The sequence below is a fragment of the Crinia signifera genome, chromosome 1, assembly GCF_055691185.1.
Source record: "Crinia signifera chromosome 1, ASM5569118v1, whole genome shotgun sequence".
In the NCBI taxonomy this organism is placed as follows: Eukaryota; Metazoa; Chordata; class Amphibia; order Anura; family Myobatrachidae; genus Crinia; species Crinia signifera.
This window is the reverse complement of record NC_139217.1, coordinates 50314143-50338013: the sequence shown is the minus strand read 5'-3', so window position 1 is coordinate 50338013 and position 23871 is coordinate 50314143. Positions and strand designations below refer to the sequence as shown.

Genomic DNA, 23871 nt, shown 5'->3' with positions numbered 1-23871 from the left:
AGAACAAACTTGTTCTCAAAATGGGCAAAACCATGTGCACTGCAGGTGGGGGCAGATGTAACATGGGCAGAAAGAGTTAGATTTGGGTGAGTTATTTTGTTTCTGTGCAGGGAAAATACTGGCTACATTATTTTTACACTGCAATTTACATTTCCGTTTCAACACACCCCAATCAAATCTAACTCTCTCTTCACATGTTACATCTGCGCCACCTGCAGTGCACATGGCTTTGCCCATTTTGAGAAAAATGTGTACCGCGATCAGATCTGAATAAGGGCCTATAAGCAAACATTCCCTTTAACATATGATAGATATAACACCATGACCTTGAGCACTCCTGATTTGTGTATGGTTGGTTATATGTGCAGCTTTAGGCCTGCTTACCTCTGATTAATGGGTCTGCAGCTGCGGAGTTGTAGTCTCTAGTACCTCCATGTACCTCTCTGTCACCGAACCTTCATTCTGTCTCCAGCCGAAAGCACAACAAGGACGGTAAGCCCTGATTTTATGGCAGGAGCGAGAGGGGCCAGAGAAGCACGGAGGATTGATTCTCTGGGCGTAAATCACATTTATTGCTGTATTGTGGCAGCCAGGCTGAGCTACAAATAAATAAAGCAGTGCTTTAGAAAAAGCACATGATGCAAAATTGTTTTTTGGGGGGAGAGCACAGAAAATCGAACCTTCTTGATACATTGTCCCGGTTCTCTCCGCAGGGAGTAACGTGATCAGGTTCATAAGATTCCAGATCTTTGGACGCCGGGAATATCATTGACACGGGATGCTTAGATGAATCTTTGGAAAGCGCGGCTGGCGAGTGTTGCTATTGAGCATTAATCCCTCTGTGGCTTTACCGGCTCACAGAAAACTCCAGTGCCAGCAAATTCTTGTTAATATGTGTAAGGACCCAATTGGAAAACTAATAATTAAAACTGTAATTGGATGATCAACAGTATTCGTTAGTTCAGCCATGTTTTCATATAATCTTTGCGGGCATTGTTGCATATACAGAAGCAATATAAAAACGCTTGTCAGGGCATACTCCACACTTAGCTCAGAGCGGGGGGGGGGGGGGGGGGGGGGGGGCTAGTGGATTCGCAGAGCTCTGCCAATAACGGATTGTCAGAGTAAAGCTGGGTATGGTTGGTTGGAACAAAAATCAAGTATTATATGTGAGCAACCATTTGCTCCCAAAACACTGGAAAACACGCAATAATGAAGGACAAATCATTTAAATCTGATTAAACTAATTTAGCTGAATGACTGTTGTCACGATCCGCTCATGTGATGGATCGAATAAATCATGTCTCCTGTTATTATTATTATTTTTATGTGTGATATCAATGTATTTCTTGTCTTCTGAGAGTGAACTTAATGTGACCGAAGGGGGGCTGCCTGTCATTTCCCCCTGCAGAGTGTAAGCACTGGGGACATAACCCCAGAGAGACTTGGAGGATGTTCTTTGAAATTAGGCTGTCAGATAAGATCTGAAACCCCTCATATACCAGATTGGGGGCTACATCAACATTGTCCAGTACAAATCGCTTATCAGTCTTGGCCTCCTGTCTGTTGCATTCCACTGGGTAAGGAATTTGTACAAAACACTGAAAAGCAGTGGAATACTCCTTTCATGTAGGAAGATCAATTATTTTGGGGACATTCATTAGTGTCCAGCAAGGAAATGGTCAAAATCCCAAAGGTGGGAAGGATGAGGGAATCTGCAGGTAAAATTGCGCTCTTGTCCCTACAGCCTGGGCACTTCTTGGGTATCAGCAAGCAGGCTGGAAGCGATCCGATGTTTCATGTGAAATCCTCCACTACAGAATCAGTACTTGTGTATAAGATACAGTTCTGTGATTTTTATCCCTTTTTTATTTTGTTTGAGTTGTTTTCTTCTGTGTGTACTTTTAAAATCTTTGTAATCATTTTTATAACTAAGCTCTGAAGTTTTTCTTAGAATAAATAATTCATAATTCTAGTTCTGAATTGTATGTTCTTAGGACTTGCACGAAAGGGCGGTTTAAGCGTTCTTCAAAACTTGCATTGGTGGCAACGACCTTATATAGGGGACCCGTGTGTCCAAAGTGAACCCCAGTCACGGCCAGGGCTGCTCAGGTTGACATATCTGGAGGAGCAACCGGTCCGTGACAACAGTTCTTTGTCATTTTTGAACAAAAGGACAACTGTCATTTTGCTGAGAGTGCTGCCCTGTGTGTCAGGGAAATGGGTATGTACAAGGCCTCGTCCCCTCTAGTGTCAATCTTACATAATTTAAGCAATGAGACCTGCATGAACACACTTTGTCGCACAAAGGACAAAATCATTCATTGGTCGCTCACCTTCGAATTATTTTTCTTCGTTCATAATGAAAAGTAAGCTAAGACTGTCAATTTGAATGCTGTCCTCCGAATTGAAGGTGGGCGCTGACGTCATGTGACATCAGCTCCCGCCAGTGTTTTTTTGTTTATGCCCGCATAACGCTGGGCTTTCCGCTACTTCCACACCATGCCCGCCCCTCCTGGAGCGAATGGTCCCGTTCGCTCCCGAACTTTGCAAAAGCACATATTCGCACATGCACAAACCGCAACCATCGGTGACAAATTATTCAGCCCGCTAAGAACAGCTCTGAATCGGCCTCTGTGTGACATCAGTTTGCTTTGTGATGGTGTTTGCAGCATTCAGAAGTGAGCACACCTGCAGTACATAATACACTACTGCATTGAGGCTTTCATTTGCGTTAATGAATGCGCCTCTAACGTGTCTTTAAAGCAAAGAGAAAATACAAGGTTTTGTCTACACTTTTAATTAGCATCGTTATTCAATCTGTGTGGAGGCGGTAACTGTGGGCGTACTCTAGCCGTGCTGGATATCGTACTCTTGTTTTATAGTTTCATTTACTGTACTGTATTGCTAAAGATATAAATATCTTTCTGTAAGCAAAGGACTGATCTATAGAGAGCACTGCTGTATATACATATACTACTGCATTCATTGCTTAGAGAGACCTCCTTGATATTGACTCCATATTAATAAGAACTGACACAACTTCCTGATTCAGCGGTAATTACAGCAGTGTGTGTATGCAGATGGTTCATGATGCTGCAGAAAGCTGGGCGTAGGTCATCTGTCACCAAGTCAGGAAACCTTTCCTCTAGTACTACAGGAATCCCTACAGTATGAAAAGGATTAGGTCGACACCACTAGGTTGACATGACTGAAGATAGACATGCAGGAAGGTCGACTGGGTCATTAGGTCGACATGGGGAAGGTCGACAGTCAAAAGGTCAACATGGGGTTCTTCGCGCTGACATGTGCCGACACGAGGTATTTCATGCCCTACCATCCACTAGGGCATGGGTCTTCAACCTGTGGCCCTCCAGATGTTGTGATACTACATGTCCCAGCGTGCATTGCCACTTTTTTCCTATGAGAGCATGCCAAAACTGTCAGAGCATGCTGGGACATGTAGTTCTACAACATCTGGAGGGCCACAGGTTGAAGACATGTGCACTAGGGCATGGTGGGAGCGTAAAACAGTGTGCCGATCGTAGCGAGCCACAGTGCCCGACGCATGTCGACATTCGGGACAAAAAGTGAAAAACTTCATGTCGACATTTTCACTGTCCACCTTCCCCATGTCGACCTAATGACCCTGTCGACCTTCAGTCATGTCGACCTAATGTTTGTCGACCTAGTTCATGTCTATCCAATGATCCATACCCATCTGAAATGCTAAGCACCCTGCTCTATGTCTCACTGGATTTACTGGTTATCTGTCATAGTGATCAGGATAGATCGGCATCCCAAAAACAACTTCTGTACCTGAAATAGCAGAATTGTGACTGTGTTGTACTCCTGTTCTGCAAGCCTTGCCTATACTCCCTCCTGCACTCCAGTGTCTATGTCCTGTACACTGCGGGTGTCGCCATTTTGTGAGAAATCAAAAGTTGTGAACCACTCTGCTCACTGAGGCGATAGTCACAGTGACTTTCCTCAGCCCAGATCAGGCAGCCATTTTCTAAGCTGAACCAACGTTCTTAAATGTACACTCAACCTGTGGACGCCATAGCCACAATGCTGCGTGACAGGAACATACAGCCCTCCAAGAACCTTTGCAATTTTCCAGGCATCACTTTTCCCTTTGTAGGAAATTGCTATTTCTATATGGAGTGTAAGCTTGTGAGCAGGGCCTCTTACCTCTCTGTCATTAATGTCAATGTTTTGTAAGCTGCGATTTCATGGTACTTGGTTCTAGTGAAACTAATAGTGATCAGCATTCTCGTGGATATCCATTTAGCCCAGAGAATGTCTTTGAAGAGCGGATAGTGATGCTTTTCTTCCCATTTGCACGAGTCAGCCTATTGTCGCTGTTTTTATTTTTAAGATCCTACCTGTTATTTGATGTTGGCTTTGTTCTTTGTTTATCTAGAGGTCGGATCCGCAGCTTCTAGCTCAATTCTACTATGCAGACGAAGAGCTCAACCAAGTGGCGGCTGAACTGGACAGTCTGGATGGACGGAAAGATCCACAGAGGTGTACGCTGCTCGTTAACCAGTTTCGCTCATGTCAGGTGAGGTCATAGTTCTGTTACTGACCTGTGTTTATAAACATGGTTTCTCTATCATCCATATGAGATCCTGGGATTCTCAATACATTGGGGGAAGAAGAGGTCCTCCGCAGGAGACAGAATCCCAGTATCCCATATGGACTTTGAGAAAAAGATTTACCGGTAGGTAATTCAAATCCTCTTCTGTACTTTGTTAATCTGGGCCCCGTAGTGTTATGTGCATTGAATACCAGTTGGAGCATGTTTTCGATGGATGTAAAAAGGCCATTTAAAAGATGCAAATTCTTTGAACTTTCAATTGCAATGTTTCAAAGTCCACACCTTTTCCAGCGTAGCATATTTTAAGGTGCAGACCCTGTTTCTATTTAGTGTGATTCAAAATGCACACCCACTTCCTCTTATGCATGTCTCAGGATGCACACCCACTTCGTCTTTAGCTCATTTCAAGATGCACACCCACTTCCTCTTTAGCTGGTTTCAAGATGCACACCCACTTCCTTCTTGGCGCGTTTTGAGTTCCACACCCACTTCCTCTTTTGCACGTTACAAGATGCACACCCACTTCCTGCTTGGTGCGTTTCGAGATGCACACCCACTTCCTGCTTGGTGCGTTTCGAGATGCCCACCAGTCTCTTGGAACTAAACCTGCCAACTGACACTTTAGGACCATCTGCTTGATTCAGTTAAACTTTTCTAGTTTCCTCCTAAAATTCTTGGGAGATTTATATCTCTGTTGTATAATTTCATCATTAGAGTCAGGTCAGTTTTTGATAACCCATTATATTTGTAGTTTGTTTATTTTTTTCAGGGGTTGGGGGGGGGGGGGGGGATTTATTTGAAGTATAAGTGGATAGTGCATAATGTAGCACTCAGTTCAAGTTCCTCTGTGGTAAGAAACAGCTGTGCGCACTACCAAATAAGTGAAGCATCCTCCTGTCTCTATCCAACCCATTCATATAATCTTGGTCCTGAAAAACCATTCTGGTGAACTGTAGCATAGCCTTGGTTTAGGAGGATGCGCCGACTATGGGTTCTAGAAGAGTTATACAGTATATTACCCGTTATAAGCGTTAACATGTGGGGAATTGTCCAGTGCTTACGATTTTCAGTCAAGGTAGTCACGTGGTTGAATATTCACATACTGAGTCACCCGCACCGTTATGGTAATGCTGCAACAAAGTCCTTTTCTGGTGACAATCTGAAATACTGCTCGGTGTGTCTGTAGATGTACCATTGGAACTTGCCCAGCTCTATAGCCACCTACAGTATGTGAGCCTTTCAGTGACTGAGGGGTAGATGGATGAAGCAGTGTTAAGGGAGGAGAAGTGATAAATAACCTGGTACTCTATCACCGGCCAATCAGCTCCTGATTGTACCTTTTTAAACCCAGCCAGTAACTTAACAATCAGTAGCTGATTGGTAGGTGATAAAGTACCAGGCACTTTATCACTTCTCCTCCCTTATCACTGCTTCATACATCTACCCCCTTTGTAGAGAACCATTTTCCCCGGCGCTCTACTGACGCTCCCATCAGACCCCTCCTTGCGTTATTAGATTTGTCAGGACCCCTTTTAAATGGCCTTTTCTGCATGTAGTATTGTACAGTGTCAGGCTTGGATGGTGGATGTAGTTTTTACTAACAATATGCTATGTGTATCTCTGCCAAGCATTATTGTTCTCAATCTACAGAAAGATTCTATATACTCAATGACATGTACGATACAATGGAGGCTTCATATTCTCCTGGCTGCTTTGTAGCGTTTGATGACACAGTAATTTCCTCAGATATTCTTACTACAGTGGTGCGTGCCTTTTATACAGCGTAGATAGGCAAGAATAGAACAAGTGGTTTATTTATAGGTGTATATAGGGCACATGAATACATTCCTCGCTGCTCCTGCTTGTTCTCAAGGGAAGGACAAATCTTGTAGTTTTTATAGTATATTTTTTTGGTCTTTGAGATGCACCGTTCTGTAAATTCCTGGAGAAATTGGGGCCGATTCAGAACCTTAGAGCAATGTTCAGGCTCTGCGTAGGCCTAGCGAATAGGCTTGAATCAGGCCCATTGTTTCAGCTGGGGCTCCATTGGTAAAAAATGTCATTTGGACCTGTTATCGGCTTACACTGGTACACTGGAGAATGGTCACGTGACCTGAACCCATAGGGCAGTATTCAATGAGAAAAGTTCTCCGTGTTTTGTGGAGAATTTGTGCTTTGTTCGCCTTGGACGGAGCATTTTGCTCTCCAAAAGCGAGCAACCCTATTCAATGTGAAATATTCTCCGTCTTTTTAAGTGATTTTCTCCGTCTCTCTCCGTGTAGCAATTCTCCATCTTTTGATGGAGAGCTGGAATGTGAACTTTTGAACGTAAAGGTTTTTTTTTTTAAATTTTGGTGTAAAAAAAATCAGGTTTTTTTTCCTGTGAAGGGGCATGTTATTTTTATTCATGTGCTTATAGCACATGAATATATATTTAATTTAAAAAAAAATATTTTTTTACATTTTTTTTTTTTTTACACAGTGCAGCCAGCAGGGGGCCCGAGCGCTCGAGCCGCTCATTAGATATTCATATATTCACTGCACCCGAACGTAACTATGCACGAACGGTGCAGTGAATACTGGGTCCCCCGCTGGCTATAGGGGGGTGCAGCCTGGGTCCTGGAGAGCCCCCCTCCCCTCCACAGTCCTCTGGAGCAGCCAGGGAGACTTTAATCTCTCTGGCTGCTTCCGGCTCCCTGAAAGCTCCCTGCTCCCTGCAGGGGTTAAGACTCGCCGCGAGTGGCGGCGAGTCTTAACCACATTGAATAGAGGGAGCAGGAGTGGCAGCGAGCCCTCCGGAACACGGAGAGTGCATGGAGAGCGAAATAAAACGCTCTCCATGCACGGAGAATTTTTTCATTGAATACTGCCCTCAGTCTGGAGAATACAGCCTTTATTATTTCATAGGTGACATCACTGTTACTTTCTGCCTGCAGCTTGCTTCAGTCTAATGCGGCAATGACTGTGGAAGTGTCTGCTCTGTTTGGAGCTGGCGCAGTGCGAAATACACAGAAGCCATCTGTGCCTTAGCCTCTGCAAACCCATTTCCTCTCGGCTTCATTCCCCCCAAGTAATGATTTGAGTTATGGAGCAGGGTTGTGCTTCATTTCTACATAATAGAAACTAGGCCAGCACAATGAACACAAGTCTTATTATTAGCAATATATGTAATGGAAATAATATAAACATAATGTGTGTGTTCTATTATAATTTGTGTTTTGTTGTTGTTGTATTACTTAGATTAATTAAAATAGATCCAGTATTCTACAGTCAACACATATTCTATAGTCTCTGTAGTGAGACATTGGCAGGTATTCAATGCGGCCGGCGAGGGGGTTAAACAGCGAGGATTGCAGAAAACCAGCGATCCTCGCTGTTTAACCCCCGCACCGGCCGCTTGCTCTATTCAACGTTCTGGGTAAATCGTCGCCGTCACAGGACGGCGAGAATTCCCCAAAACAGCGAGACCCGCGGCTAATGCAGAAAACTCACTGTATTTAGCCGCGAGTCTCGCTGGTTCAGGAGCCGCATACGCCAATTCCCCCACGCTCAAAAAACGGAGGGAGGGGGAATTGGCGTATGAGGGGGGTGCGTTGAATACTGACAAGGTGAGTGGTGACAGCGAGCAGGAATCTCTGCTCACTGTCGCCGCTCGCACACAGCATTGAATACCACTGATTGACTCCCTAAGTGTGCAGCAATGGTGTGTTTGGACATTTGCCCCTTGGCACCCAGTGGAGATTTTCCTGTCACCAAAGAGATAAACACAAGGAGCAGAGAACCCCAGGGTAGAAATGCAGAACTCTCCTTGATGGAGCTGCTGCAGGACCTCACTGGATACGGTCGTTGGTCGACAGTCATTAGGTGGACATGTCTAGGTCAACATGAGTCTAGGTCGTCAGGATCATTAGGTCGACAGGGTCGACATGGGTAAGGTCTACAGTCAAAAGGTCGACATGGTTTTTTTTACTGTTTTTTGAGCCGACATGTGCCGACAGGCGGTATTTCATGCCCTTTCATCCACTAGGGCGTGGCGGGAGAATAATACAATGTGCCGAGCATGGCGAGCACAGCAAGCCATGCGAGTGGAGGCGGTGCACTTTAACCTGTATCCATGTCGACATTTGCAGTGAAAAAACCCATGTCGACCTTTTTTGACTGTCGACCTAATGGCCCTGCCGACCTAAATGCATGTCGACCTAAATGCATGTCGACCTAATAACTGTTGACCAAATGATCCACAACCGACCTCACTGAGGACAAGATAGTGGCTGATGGATCAATGCAGGGGAAGAAGTATCTTGCACGGCCGGTTCTGGGCAGAGAAGTGGGCAACTACGCTCATACAGTAGGGGGTAGGGGGAGGTGAAGCTGGGAGGAGGGCCTGGCGGACCGAAAAGAGAATGAGTATGGCCATCATGACTGGGTAGGCGCACATACGGTCAGTCGTCGCTGACTCCTGGTGTGGGTGTACAGGGGGTTGGCATAATGCTCTCCGTGTAATCTGGCAGTCACTTAAATGCTCTTTATTGTCTATTGGTCACTAATATTCCCTTATGGAGCTTACATGCAGGGAGTGATCTGTCAGGGCCAGAGTTCTCCAGTGAGAGCACTGGCCCGGACACCAGAGATGATAGATTTATCCAACATGCTGGATATTAATTGCTGGGCGATAGCGACGCGCGGGGCTGTGGCCCCTACACACGGAGCGATGTAGGGCCATTTTCTAACCGAACTAGTGAGATCGCTTGGAAAATGCCCTGAAATCGCCCCATTAGTATTATATGGTGGTCCTGCAGATTAATATTATTATTTTTATATTTATGTTCATAAATCTAAAAATGAATATAGTAATATGTAAAGGCAGGAATTCTGCATGTGAGTGGCTGGGGATGCCGGGGCGGCGTTGTGTAGCATTGCATAGGGTGTCTAGGTACCTAGCACTGGCCCTGAACACAGGACACCTACAGTCAGCACCCTATAGGCAGGATTACAGGGGACCATGGCTGCAGCCAGCGGAACAACATAACTTTACATTTAAGCCTGGAATTCACTCCTGTACATGTAACATTGCTCTTTTCTTCTTGGCCCACCCTTAGTATTAGGTTTAGGTTAGGATTACACGGGTCATTTTGTGGTCGTGTGCTTTAAATATCCCAAAATTGAATATCCTCAAATTCTTTTTAGTCTTCTCCACTTCTGCTATTATTATGTTCTGTTCCTATTTAAATCGATGGGGTCAATGTACTAAGATGGGATGTTGCTATAGGCAACCAATGGGAATCTACTTTTTATTTACTTAGCACGTTCTAGAAGATAATAGATAGTATCTAATTGGTTGCCCGTAGCAACATCCCATCTGAAATAGAATTCCCATTTTAGTAAATTTCCCCCTATGGAAGGGATCAATTTGCATACCCTCCAACATGACCCATTCCATTAGGTACAAAATGCTCTGTTTCTGGACTTCCCTGCCAGTGGCAGTTACAGATGTGAGCCTGCAGCACAGTCCAATATTCAAAAAGGGGGGGCGGGTCACACCTAATGCCACTCCAAACATCACTGTCCTGGACTCACTGGCAGTTGATGTGACCACCCCTCTTTCAATATTGGACTGTGCTGGAGTCCAACCTCTGTAACTGCCACTGGCAGGGAAGTCCAGGAACAGAGCATTTTGTACCTAATGGAATGGGTCATGTTGGAGGGTATGAATTCGCTGAATGTCAGACTCGGAGATTACACGACGGGTGAGGGGGGGGGGGGGGTTCATTGCCTTGCACAGTATTTTGCCGGCTCTGCAATTTTTTTTAATCTGATCATGGAAAGTTTCATTGGAAATAATTTACCCTTAGAGGTTACAAAAGACAACACTAAATGCAAATGAAGTTAGCCAGATGCCAGCGAGCTCCCGGTGGCTTTATTATACAGCTAATTAGAGTCTATAGATGTAAGTATTGCTTGTGCCGTCTTACTAGCTAAGTATGTGCACTGCCAAAAGAATAACCGCCAATATCGTAATAAACTGATGTTTGGGAATCTGTCATTTGAGCCATAAAAGAACAGTTTAGTTCCTGCAGAGTCAGACGCGCTTTCATCATTAACCCCCCGCTGGATATTGTAGTATTACTAGAGAGGAAGACGCTGTAAATCCGCTAATGGTTGACATCAGATAAGAGAATCTTGTTGTTTGGTGACATCAATGTCTGTCCTGTTCAGGGCCTTTTGAAGATCAAGGGAAATCTAAGGTGACAAACGTCGGGTGGTAGCGCTGAAAGGGGCAGGAGAGCAGCACCCTCTGTGATTGGTGGGCTGGCCAGTCCTCTTATTTATTCCCTTCTGGCATTCAGAGGTCTCTTCCTGTGATTGGCTATTGGAGATTAGTTAGGGGCAGCATTCATGCAAGTCCTGGGGCCCTGTTTCTGGGGAGGTTACTTGGACCAGTGGTTTTCTGCTTGTTGCTAGTGGTTTTACCAGTGCTTTTTGCTGGTCACATCGGGGGAGATGCATTTTTGCCAACTAAGGGAGTTCTATAGATAGGACTTACTCAAGTCAGTAGTTACAAGTCAGATAGGTTGAACTCGATGGACTAACATCTTTTTACAGCCTTAATTACTCTGTTACATTATCCTTCTCCATGACATAGCATCAACCAATCAACTCATAACTGTCATGTTACAGGCTGTGTTTGTAAAATGACAGTTAGGGGTCTTATCTCAGGCCACGTTCTCTCTCTCTATGGTTTAGTACATCTGGCCCATTGTGTGCTAGTTTGGTGGTTGTGCTGAGACAGGACAAGATAGAACAATGCTGTGTTGCTATTTTCACCGGCCGAAATAGTGGCACTTGCCCATTCAATGCTGCTGTTACTAGGGTTGGCCATTGGTGCAGATGCCATCGATGGTTGCTGTCGATGGCGATTCTGCACCCAGCCATTGATAGTGGCAAACTATTTGACGGATAACCGGTCATCCATTATATTTGACTGACTGGGCCAATCAGAACTCAGGGGCGGGTCTTCCTGGTGTCAGGGGGTGGATCTATGCTCCGTGTCCCGGCACCTTGATTGAAACATTGGTTGTCCTTTGCCATCTGGTTCTCAACATCAATGGCAAAAGTATTGGACATCTGCCATAAACCATTGATTATATCAAATCGTCGATTGCCATCCCCAGCTGTTACCCATAGCACATACACGCCCCCTCCCCCAATTGCATGTAAGCTGTCTTATTTTTATTATTATTATTTTATTACAATATATATTTTTTTAAGACGTACATTTACTGTATGATGATAATTGAACAAATAAACCCTTTAGTCTCCTGTATAAATCACATTTCATTTTAGTCTGATAAAACTGTTAACACTCATAGACTATTTTTTTTGTTCATTAATTCCTTGAGATGCAGTGTACGAGCCGGGATTACTGCCGGTCTCCTAACCTTCATTACCAGCCATGGAAACTGCACCGTTTCATACTAGAACCTCTACTGTTCCTAATTATCAGCACAGCAGCCATTGTAATTGTCCTGTACATTAATTAGACCTAAAAACACAAAAAGCCCACGGTCGGATTTGCTGCCTTTTGTGTGATGTTTTTCCACCATAACGTTCTTTGGTAACTTTTGAATTTTAATGATTGCCAATTGTGATTTGTAATGAGCACTAATTACGTGGGAAAATCTTTAACCATGAACGCGGCAGCGAGCCTCTTCATCCGTCTAATGAGCTGTGGAATGTTCTTCTGTTCCCTGCAACGTCCTGCACCTTCCTTCAGTCTTTCTGCAATACCAACACATCTCCTGCCCTGCATCGGGGAGATGAGATACAGGGGACGGATCGCTAACTATGCGCGGAATTTGCATTTCTCCCAGCGCACACATGATAAATCTTTACATTAGTCAATAACTGCAGGAAATGGCTCTTCAGCGGATGTAGCACGTCTGATTTATTGTGCCCCAACTCGTGCCCAGTGGAAATTTACACACAGAGTTGGTTATTTAAAAAATTCTTCACTCTTGGCATTGCTAGATTTATGGTGGGAGTCCGTGGGCTATTGCAGGCGTATATTGCTGACGAGACAGGCCGTAAAGTGCATGGATTGTGCGATTATTGATGCGCTCTGCGGTTACTCAAAAATTATTGCGTATTGTGTTTGCCAGATTGCTTTTTCTCTTTGCTATGTGGCGCACAGGCCTGGGACAGGTCCGGAGGCGCAGGGGTTGGCATTTGGCAGTTTTCTTTAGTGACGGATAAATCAAAAGTATACAGCTGTTTCTATTGCTGGTAATGAACGTCTGAATTTATTATTATGAAGGATTCTCAACTCCAGCCTTCAAGTGCCACCAGCGGTAGGGGCAGTAGCAGGGCCCTCCTTCTTGGGTGGTGATGTGTGGCAGGTGAGCGAGCAAACAGACTGGCGGGTTCACTGCGTGAACTCTGACATCACTTAACGCTTTGAACAGCTGGGGGGAGGGGTCAAGAGCAGCCAGCATTATACTAAAGGTGCTCAGCGCTGACCGGCATTAAAAAAGTTAAATTGAAGTTCAACCTACTAATACGGGGATTGGAAGCCCCATTCCCAGAGCTTTTCGGATACAATCCCGACAATCCTAGGGTTGGCTACCCTGTGTTGAATGCATCACCCACCAACGTGTCATCTTTTCTGGACTGAACCCTAATTGTTCTTAGTACTGAAGTGTTCAACAGCTCATGTGTGAGCAGCGCATGGTTATATTAAATAAGCCCTTCAATAGCAGTCATTATATGTTTTCCCAAGCGAATGCTTTTCTCTGTGCTGTAACACATAGCAACCAGGAGGATTCCAAACACCACCAACCAGAACGCTTCTGCTTTTCTGTTGCGTATTTTCCAGTTGCAGCAATTTTGGCTGAATTTGGCTTTTTATTTTTTTTATTTTGAGACCGTGGAATTTCTTTACTTTAGCCCATGTTATTGCCAGAGTGAGGTGCAGTGTCAGGTTAGTTACTGACGCCGAGCCTGTTAGTGGCTGTCAGTGGGCCTCTAGCTATCCTGTGGTAAACCTAACTATTCCCTGGTTCTTGGGTGTCAAAATTGCCTGTGTCCTAATTACATCTGAGCTCCAAAATGGCCCCAGACAGTGTAGTTAGATTAAAGGACAATAGTTCGCTCCCAGTGCTAATGAGCGCCTTAATTTCCAAGTGGACCGCACGATACAGCCTTAATTACATGTCATTAAAATAGAGATAACTCTGGTCTATTTCCATGGGGAAAAACTGCAGTTAGCTGGGTTAATGTCTTTTTACTGATTTATATTTATACCTGCACTCATCCAATTATGCCCGGTGTATAGTGTACAGCGACAGGACGTGTGCTCGTCTTGTGTCTGTAATATTACAGCTGTACAGATAAATAAATGTCCTGATCTGTCTTTCATTGAGAATACCAACGTTTACAGTTATTTTGCAATGTAAATCCCGGATTCGACAATCCAGATCAGTTTTTGATCGGATTTGGCCTATAGGAGATTTCTAACATGTTGTACTTCTCTGATCCCCCTGACCCTGCATTGGTAGAATGGGGACTTACCTGACACTACCCCAATTATATGGGTTAAGAAGCAAAATTGAGAGAACAGTGCACAGCATGGGGAGTGGGTTAGCTGCTCATGCCGCATAGTGCATAGACCATGGGTGTATGAGGAGTAGATTTATTAAGCTCGGTGAAGTGATAAAGTGTCTGGTTTTTATCACTGGCCAATCAGCTCCTACCTGTCATTTTTCAAACCAAGCCTGTAACTTCACAGTTAGGAGATGATTGGTCAGTGATAAAAACCAGACACTTTATCACTTCACCGAGCTTAATAAATCTGCCCCTGTGACCATTATAAGTGTCTTAAGGTGCCAATACACGTTACAATTATTGGACACAATATTGTACACAATATCGCATCTCAGTTTTGCGATGAGATCTAGTACAAAAAGTATGTGCTGCGCATACTTTTTGTATTAGATCTCATCGCAAAACCGAGATGCGATGTGATATTGTATACAATAATTGTAACGTGTATGGGCACCTTTAGACTATGGAATGATTTCTGGTACCAGATGGGGTGGTTTCTGCACCAGACAAACTGCCAATCTCGTGGGATTTTTCCTTGGGTTTATGTAGAATAGTGCACAGGTCAAAAAGCTCTCAGGGCTAGATTCTCTAAGCTTCAAAAGTGATAAAATGGAGAGTGATAAACAGCCAGCCAATCAGCTCCTGTCTGACATTTTTCAAACACAGTCTGTGACATGGCAGGTAGGAGCTGATTGGCTGGCTGTTTATCACTCTCCATTTTATCACTTTTGTAGCTTAGAGAATATGGCCCTCAGTGAGTGTCAGTTCTGTGGTATATAAATCTTTAATGATAGGTCAGAGGAGAATCACCAGACTTGCTGTAATGGATGGGGCTTTGAATGTAGCTCAGTGACACTTGCCAGACTGGCTGACAGAAAGGGAACAGAAGCTCAGTGATAATGGCTAGACTGTCTGAAAGTGACAAAAAAGGGACGGTAGCTCTGTGACACTGGCCAGACTGGCTAAAAGGGAACAGTAGCCTGGTTTGCTGCAAATTGTAGATGTTCGGGCCAGCTACAAGCATCCACAGATCCACCCTTTCTAGTGTCAGCTGTACAGGCAGGTGGTGGGTTATTGGCGAGGGGAGTATTTTCTTGGCACAAATGAATACTAGTTGGGCATTGTCTATTTGCCAAAGCCTACTTGTGTATAGTTTACTGACCATTTGCATCCCTTTATGGCCACAGTCTACTGTGGCAGAGACATCACCTCTCCACGTGACATTAATGTGGAGGATCCAGACCAGGTTCTGGAGCAGTAGCAGTAGCCACGTGTGTAATCGGCAGCACCTGGGATTTCATGATATAAGTGTTTCCAGGGCAGAGTGATCTTGCTCTTGATGGTGGATTAGCCGCCCAAGCGATAGGCTGGGGTGTGAGCTATGGTAGGGACCATTTGGAGCCCTTGCAAGATCCTGCATGCTGGGATTACCTGTATGCTACTGCCTGTAAATGTGCTCGCCTTTGGAATTAATGTGCTATGCTGTGACCTGCATCTGAGAAATAAAGAACAAAGTCTTCGTCTGAGTCCCCGTGTGTGTGTGATACTTGTTACACTACCCATCTTCTAATTGCTCCTTATGGCAGGAGAACACGTTACGGCACATGGTACATGTAATCTCATGCTGGATCCCCGAATATGACTATGAGATCAGTGTACTTCAGTAGCCTCCACAGTCACCAGGTCCCAGGGCAATACAGAACCTTTAGTGGAATGGGAGATCACTACATGAATGTGCAGCCATGATACTTTTGCCTCCCCATGGGCCAGTGCCTCTAAGGAATATTTCCTGCACCTTGGTGAATACAAGGCAAGAAGAATTCAGGCTGTTCTGTCTGCACAGAGGGTCCTACTCAGCGGTGGAGGTAGACACCTGATGAAGTGGCTACTGTGAGTGCGTATCGGCCATGCAGTATAACATTCAGTCATGTTTTACCTTCTTGCATAGGTAATTTCATGCCCTCTAGTGGTGTACTACTGTATTGCATGTATTTCTTTTCTGTATTTTATATACAGTAAACAAGGTAGTGGCGATGTTATTGGCAATGTTTGTTTGTATTAGTACAGTTACTAACGGGTCTAGTGGTTAGCAGACTTTTTAATTGGATTTAATTGTGTATGCATTGAGTTTCCTCTTAAATGAGTGGAGAGAAAAAAAAGAACAGGAATGTGTTGATTATAACATTCCTACATTTACAAAGACCGGATTTTCCTTCCCAGATCACGTATAGGGTTTCCTAATGCTACTGTACCATTTACATCATAGGGGGAAATTAAATAAGCCATCTAACAAGCAGAGATCAAGCTTATATGATGAAGTCTTCATACTTCTACCCAGTAATAATTTATATCACCCATTAACTATTAAGGGGCAGATTTATTAAAGCTCGGTGAAGTGATAAAGTGTCTGTTTTTTATCACCGGCCAATCAGCTCCTAACTGTGAAGTTAAAGGCTTGGTTTGAACAATGACAGGTAGGAGCTGATTGGCCGGTGATAAAAACCAGACACTTTATCACTTCAGCGAGCATAATAAATCTGCCCCTGTGTATTTTTAAACACTTTGCTCATAATCCTTATTACAGGCCTGGCCAACCTATGGCTCTCAAGCTTTTGTGAAACTACAAGCCCAAACATGCCCTGCCACAGTTTTACTATTAGGGAATGCTAAAACTGCATCAAAGCATGCTGGGATTTGTAGTTTTAAAACAGCGGGAGAACCACAGGTTGGCAAGGCCTGCCTTATTACATCCGTGACTCCATTCCAAGCCTGCATTATAAAAGCATTATTTCTATAGTTATTACATTCCATACACCAGAGGTTCTCAAACACGGTTCTCAGAGCACCCTAACGTACCAGGTTTTAAGAATATCCATACTTGGACACAGGTGACTTAATTAGTACATCAGTCAATCTAATTTAACGTTCTATGCTGGACCATAGATAGCTTTTAAGTCTGGACCCTTAAGCTGTGTACACACGGTGCGATTTGGTTGCTGAGCGATTTTGGCTTAAAATCGCTCAGCAATATATTGCTCAGTGTACTTGCAATGTCTCTCAGCAATATATTGCTCAGTGTACTTGCAATGTCTCTCAGCAATATATTGCTCAGTGTACCGTATTCATCAGCGACCAGCGATTTTGGCTGAAAAGTTCAAGCTATTCTGTCTTTACCTCATTTTGGCTAGAAATCGCTGGTGCACAGTGCATTGTGCACCAGTGACCAGCAATTTTTAGTTATAATCGGAGGAGCGTGCTCCATGCGACCAGTGACCATGAATGGCTGGCAGAGGGAGCGTGCTCCCGGAGATTTATCCCTTACAGCACATGAAATCACTGGCAATATGGTCTGAAATCGCCCCCATGTGTACACCGCTTCAGAGTTGCTTGAGGACTGTGATTGGGAACCTCTGCCATAGTATGATTCCAAAAGGTAATGTTCCCAAATGAACCTGGTGACTTGCACTTGTCACGGGTACCTGTTTTTCCTCAGTTTTGTCATTTTTGTTGAACTGTAAAAAATATTTTAAGAACTTGTGCACATGGTCATGGGCAAGATGGAGGCTGTGGTCATGTTATCATTACTTGAGCTGCCGCCTCATTTTTAAATGAATTATCATATCACAAGGATTGCAAATGTATATTTAATCATTTAAAAAAAAAAAATGTTTTTAATGTACTTTGAGCAATTCTAGAATTATGAGCACATGTTTCTGCAGCATGGCCGCCCTTAACGATCCACTCCCTTATCTGTACATGCACAGAGGATGGAGGGGTTGTTAATTTGAAATGCGAGCGTGCATCGGCAATAGCGCATACACACTTGCTGATCTATATTGCTCAGAACGGCCAAAATGAGCAATACCGATCATTCGATTGTATTTTCAGGCGCTGCAAAACACTTGTGGCACCATATAAATAAATGATGATGATAATAATTAAACTGTCTAGTTCAGACATGTCCAAACTGTAGCACTGTAGCCCTCCAGCTGTTGTGAAACTACACATCCCAGCATGCCTTGCAATAGTTTTAGCATTCCCAGCAAGACCTGCTGCCGTTTTGCTCTTGGGAAATGTTATAACTGTGCAAAGGCATGCTGGGACATTAGTTTCTCAACAACTAGTGAGCTACAGGTTGGCCAGGCCCAAGCAAGTGTAAGGTTGGCCAGGCCCAAGCGTGTCACAGACCATCACTGGCAATTGTCCGATTTACTGATCACATATTTATACAGGTTGAGTATCCCGTATCCAAAATGCTCGGGACCAGGAGAATTTTGGATAACGGATTATTCCGTATTTCGGAATATTTTAATATTTCAATGATGTATTTTGAAGTATCTTGCATGTATGCTGTATAAACATATAATATACACACAAATATATTTTATTACCACATAAAATACATACAAATATATTTTATTTGTTCAAAAAACAAGGTTTCAAAATGTTAAACAAAATGTGTGTACTATCTCAGCACTGAATTTGAATGCCAAGCAATCATTGTCTTGCACATATATAGTGCCAGTTACATATCATGTCCCCAGTGATGCTGTTACAAATGTCCCCAGTGAGTTTTTAGCAAAAAAAAAATTTTTTTTTCACTTTCTGGAATGTCCGTATTTCGGAATAATTCGGATAACGGATACTCGGATACGGGATACTCGACCTGTATTCTTATCTATCCATTTTAATAATGCAAAGCTGAGTATGCAGAGGCCAGTCTTTCTGAATGATTTTCTTGTGTGCGCTGTATTTAAAATTGTTGCATGTCATCATTTAGGTGCATACACGCGGAACGATGCTGGAAGCGTTCCGACATCATTCACTACTGTATAAAATCATTCATCCTGCGTACACACGGAACAAATTCATACACTTCACAACAGATTGGGCTATGATCTTCCTGCAGATCATAGACCCTTGAGTGCTAACCTTGACACTCCAGCTGTTGTTGAACTACACATCCCAGCATGCTCTGCATCAGATTTAGCATGGCCAAAATATCAAAACTGAAGCAGGGCATGCTGGGATGTGTAGTTTAAAAACATCTGGAGTGCTAAGGTTAGCCATCAAGGTCATAGACCATCGTTAACGATCGGCAGATACGTGCATCGTTAACAATGCCAGAACGATTGGTCGTTCCCATCTACTGTAAAACCCGCATTGTCCTTCAAATCGTTAAGTGTATATGCACCTTTAGTTCCAGTGATATGCAAACAGCGAAGGCCGCCATATTGTTGGCCAAACTAGAGTCTAAGATCCCAATCGCTCCTAGCACCGGTTCGGACCACACATTATGGCTACCTCCGTTGCTTACTAGATGAACACTGAATTTTTTTATTTATTTTTTAATCCAATTTGTGCATTTTTTTTTTCCTGTGTCTTTTAGGATAATGTCTTAAACATCATAAACCAGATAATGGAAGAGTGCATTCAGCATGAGCGAGCTAACCGAGATTTTTGTGTTAAGTTTCCCGAAGAAATCCGTCATGATAATCTCGCTGGACAGCTCTGGTTTGGAGCGGAGGTAAGACCGCGTCTTATTTTGTGTGCATTTTTCTCAGGTGTTCGGAATACAAGGGTGCAAAATATGCCCGTATGAGATGGAATGACTGGGTCTAGAAAGAGAACTAGCGGTTTTTATTTTCTTATCAAAAATTAATATCAAATTATGGTTTTGTTTTGAAAAATATTTCCCAAAAAATTTTCTCTGACCAGAATTTTTTTTGTTATTGTTATTAACAGTTATTTAAAAAATATATATTTTTTTACGGATCCATGATTTTAAACGGATGTTTCTAAAATGAATAAAGTTACAAGAAATACGGCTTACATTGACAGCAAACAATATAAATAAATTATTCATTTGTTATATTCCATGTCCTATTTTCCCCCAGTAATTTCATACAGAAGACGTTGATGTTTTTTTACTGCCTGTAGAGATCTATTTCACATAAGAAAGATGAGACTAATTTTGAGCGTACTATTGGAGTTACTGGACAGTTATTTTTCAGAACCAAATAAAAACAAATGCTGCTTGTCTCAGGATTCTCAAATCTCCAGATGCATTTTTAATTTACTGTGTTGAAATGTGTTATTTAATCTGATATTCTTCTACAGATAGTGCAATGCCCATAGCAACCAATAGCTTTAATTTCCTAAACTGTTTTAGGCAAATGATAGAATATGGTATCTAGAGACGAAACCTCCCTAGCTACAATAACCGGCAAAATGGGGTTTATAAATGTATTCCCAGTTTTATTTCTTTGGGGTGGAAGTTTTTTACCAGCAACTCCTATGTGATAAAATGCCAATACTGCTCCTCATCTCCTATGTGGAAAATGCATGTGTTTTGCGCACCATAGCCTGTATGAAAGTTTACGCATTAACTACACGATGCAGTCAGCCATTTTGTGGACTACTGGTTCGCTAGGCACCAGTAGCGTTACGAACAGTCAAAGACTACAAAATGCCTCCTTAGACTACATTTCAGTTGGATATTATACCGGTTAATGAATATAATTTGGACATCTACTCCATTTGTGAATCAATAATTTCTGGACTGCTTAACTAATTATTGCATGTCACAATTGGAGGTTAATGTCTGCAGTAATACATGGCGGTATATTCGAAGATCTTTGCGAGCTGTGACAGCAGTGCTGACCAGATTTTCTTGGGGAGGAAGCAGAATGTGGTCATGGCCGGGAGCACTTGTGGTAACAGCTGGGCAGAGAGGTCATCAATCTACCCGGCGGTATGAGACAGAGCTAGTTCCGATGTCCATCCCCAAAGAGCAGGTCCGTTGCAGCATCGGGAGCCAATCACAGTTCCTGATTGTCTGTCGGACTGCCGTGAGCTCTGGCAGGCACGAGTTTTGAAATAGCCACGGGGGCAGTGTGGGTAACTAATGTTGTAGCTGCTCGTGCCTGCGGTGAACCGAGCCACGCCACTACCACAAACCGACCACATATAATTATTTAATAAAGTACCTGGACTCCACCCTCCAGACTTCTCATTGATTTGGTTGACATCAGCTTTATGTTAAAATGGAACAATGAATACCACAGCTATTCGAGATTGTTAGAAAGTAAATCTATTTTTGTCATGTATAATATGGCTGTATATTTAGGTGTAATGAACAACCGTAATAGCACTGTAAGTATATGGTGGATGGACTGTTTAAAGGACCTTTTACTATCTAAAGCAGTGAACATTATGGGTGAAATGTAATAGGATGAGAGATTCAGAAAGTGAGAGATTTGGTAAGAAATCTCCAGTTTTTTTAAAGCGGCAATCATTTACACTGCAAAACCAGTGTGATTTTGCAGTGTAAATGATTGCCGCTTTAAAAAAACTGGAGATTTCTTACCAAATCTCTCACTTTCTGAATCTCTCATCCTATTACATTTCACCCCAAGTGTCTCTTCTATGCCCCATTATGGATTCCTTGTGATTGATAATGGACCACATTGAATTGTTAAACTATATATTTTATTAAGTTTGCTGGGAAAAAATGGGCACTGGACAATGTTGTTGTTGTTTGTTTATATATGTGCTATAGGTAATTGTTAGATTATGTAAATATGTATGCTGAAATGAGTGTCAATTTGATATTTTCAGTATATATATATATATAGATAGATAGATAGATAGATAGAAAGGGTCTTGGGAAGTTACCTTGTAGCACTGGTGCTAAATGTCCTGTCTTCCCACAGTGTTTGGCTGCTGGTTCCATCATCATGAACCGGGAAATAGAGAGCATGGCGATGCGGCCACTCGCGAAGGACCTAACCAGAAGCCTTGAGGAAGTCAGGAACATCATCCGAGACCAGGCCCTCCGAGACCTGAACATGTACACTGACAAAATGAAAGACTCCCTCAGACATTTTGATGTTCTCTTTGCCGAGTTTGAATTAAGGTAAAGCCACATTTTTAGGAGATTCTTCCCCCCTCCCCCCCCCCCCCCTTTTTTAATTTTTTTAATTTTTTTAACATTTTATTTGTTTTTATTTCAAAACTAAATTTAGTATCTTATGGCACTTTCCAGCTTTAAGGGAACGGCGTGTAGTGTTCTCCACTGTAGAACCTCTGTTAACGGCACTTGTTTTGATATTTCTGGCCCTTTTTTTTTAGACAGAAAGATCTAGTTCTGAGTTGTTCTCACACATTCTATATATCACAGCAGTATGTTGGTAATAAATCTGCTTCATCTTGTATTGTTGTTGAATTAAACAGTGCTAATACTATGTACATACGGACTCACGGAATGAGTGAGACTAATACACAAATGTAATCCCTGATGTTTGTTAGTTGTTACAAACAATCGCCGGAGATTATCTATATTAATCTATTGTTTGCTCTCTAGCCAATCTCCACTCATTCCTGATGTCAACTCTCCCCGCTCTTCTACTGCCGAACTGGCCTGCTCCTCTCCCCTCTCCTCTTCCCTCTCCTCGTGCTGAACCAACCCGCACTGTTTCCCTCTCCCTGTGTCGAACCAACCCGCACTGTTCCCCGCTCCTCCTGCTGAACCGTTTCACTCTCCCGCCACTTCTCTTTTTGAAGCTGCCGTCCTTCTTTCTCACCGCCTACTGTTCCGCTTTTGCACACCCTTTTCTCTTTTTCACTTGCACACTGAGTTAATGTGGACCACCTCATAGGATCTGGGCCAAATTACAGTCAGAGGACACATTTGCAAATATAATGTAAATTACTTAAAAATGCCAATGTCCTCTTACTTTTCTGTATTCATTCTGCAGCTACGTGTCAGCCATGGTACCTGTCAAATCCCCAAAAGAGTACTATGTGCAACAGGAAGTAATTGTCCTTTTCTGTGAAACTGTTGAAAGGTAAGTGTAGTCATGAAGCCAATTAAAGAGATGATTATGGTATTGCTGATCTAACTGATAAGATATTTATTTATATTCCTAACCGTTTCTTAAAATTGGAAGTTAAAAGGTTATGATTACTTTCAGCATCCGACATTGGGCGAGATGTATCAAATGGAAAATGCGGTAAAACCCCGGTTTTCCTATGTATCAAAAATGATACCGCAGTGAAGGGTATCGCCACCTTTGGGTGGCGATACCCTATAGAAGCCTATGGGCTTCTTTTCGCCGCCGACGCAAACCCGCCGCCTCACCAACCCCCCCTCTGGCTTACCTTCCTGAAGGGTCCTCCTGGACCCTGGAAGGTAAACCTCTCCTCCCCCTATCGACGCAGCCGGACGTCCTTCCGGCTGCAGGGGGGAGGAGGAGGCGCCGGGGACAGCTTGCTTAGCTGTCCCCGGCGTGACGCCGCGTGAGGGATGCAGGAGCCGGCTGGGAGGTGACAGAGACCCCCCGCACACCACATTCCAGGTATCGCGGGGGGGCCTCCGTCACCGCACCGCAATGCCAGCCGCATATGTTAGTACACATGCGGCGGCATCGCGGCGGGGGCGGTGCGAAGGGCGGCGATGTATTTTAATACATCCCGCCCTAAGGCTGCTAACCAGCATTTGTCATGTTACAGGCTGTGTTTGAAAAATTATGTTTAGGAGTTGGTTGGTTATCACTCTCCATTTGATCTCTCCTTAGTCTGTACTAAATTTATATATACCCAGAGTTAAATCCGCTTACAAACTATAGGGAAAAGGAGCAAGTTCTCTGGCAGCACAGCGTGTATCA

General features: G+C 43.4%; 1 protein-coding gene across 2 annotated transcripts in view; it reads left to right on the top strand.

The window, feature by feature from the left end:
- Nucleotides 1-23871, top strand: part of ZFYVE28 (zinc finger FYVE-type containing 28) — a 174271-nt gene that overhangs the window by 72307 nt on the left and 78093 nt on the right. For both annotated transcript variants that reach the window (XM_083151465.1, XM_083151455.1), the window contains exons 2-5: nt 4427-4567; nt 19593-19730; nt 21919-22121; nt 22963-23052. In XM_083151465.1, the coding sequence (XP_083007591.1) occupies nt 4427-4567; nt 19593-19730; nt 21919-22121; nt 22963-23052 (572 nt within the window). The remainder of the gene's footprint in view (nt 1-4426; nt 4568-19592; nt 19731-21918; nt 22122-22962; nt 23053-23871) is intronic.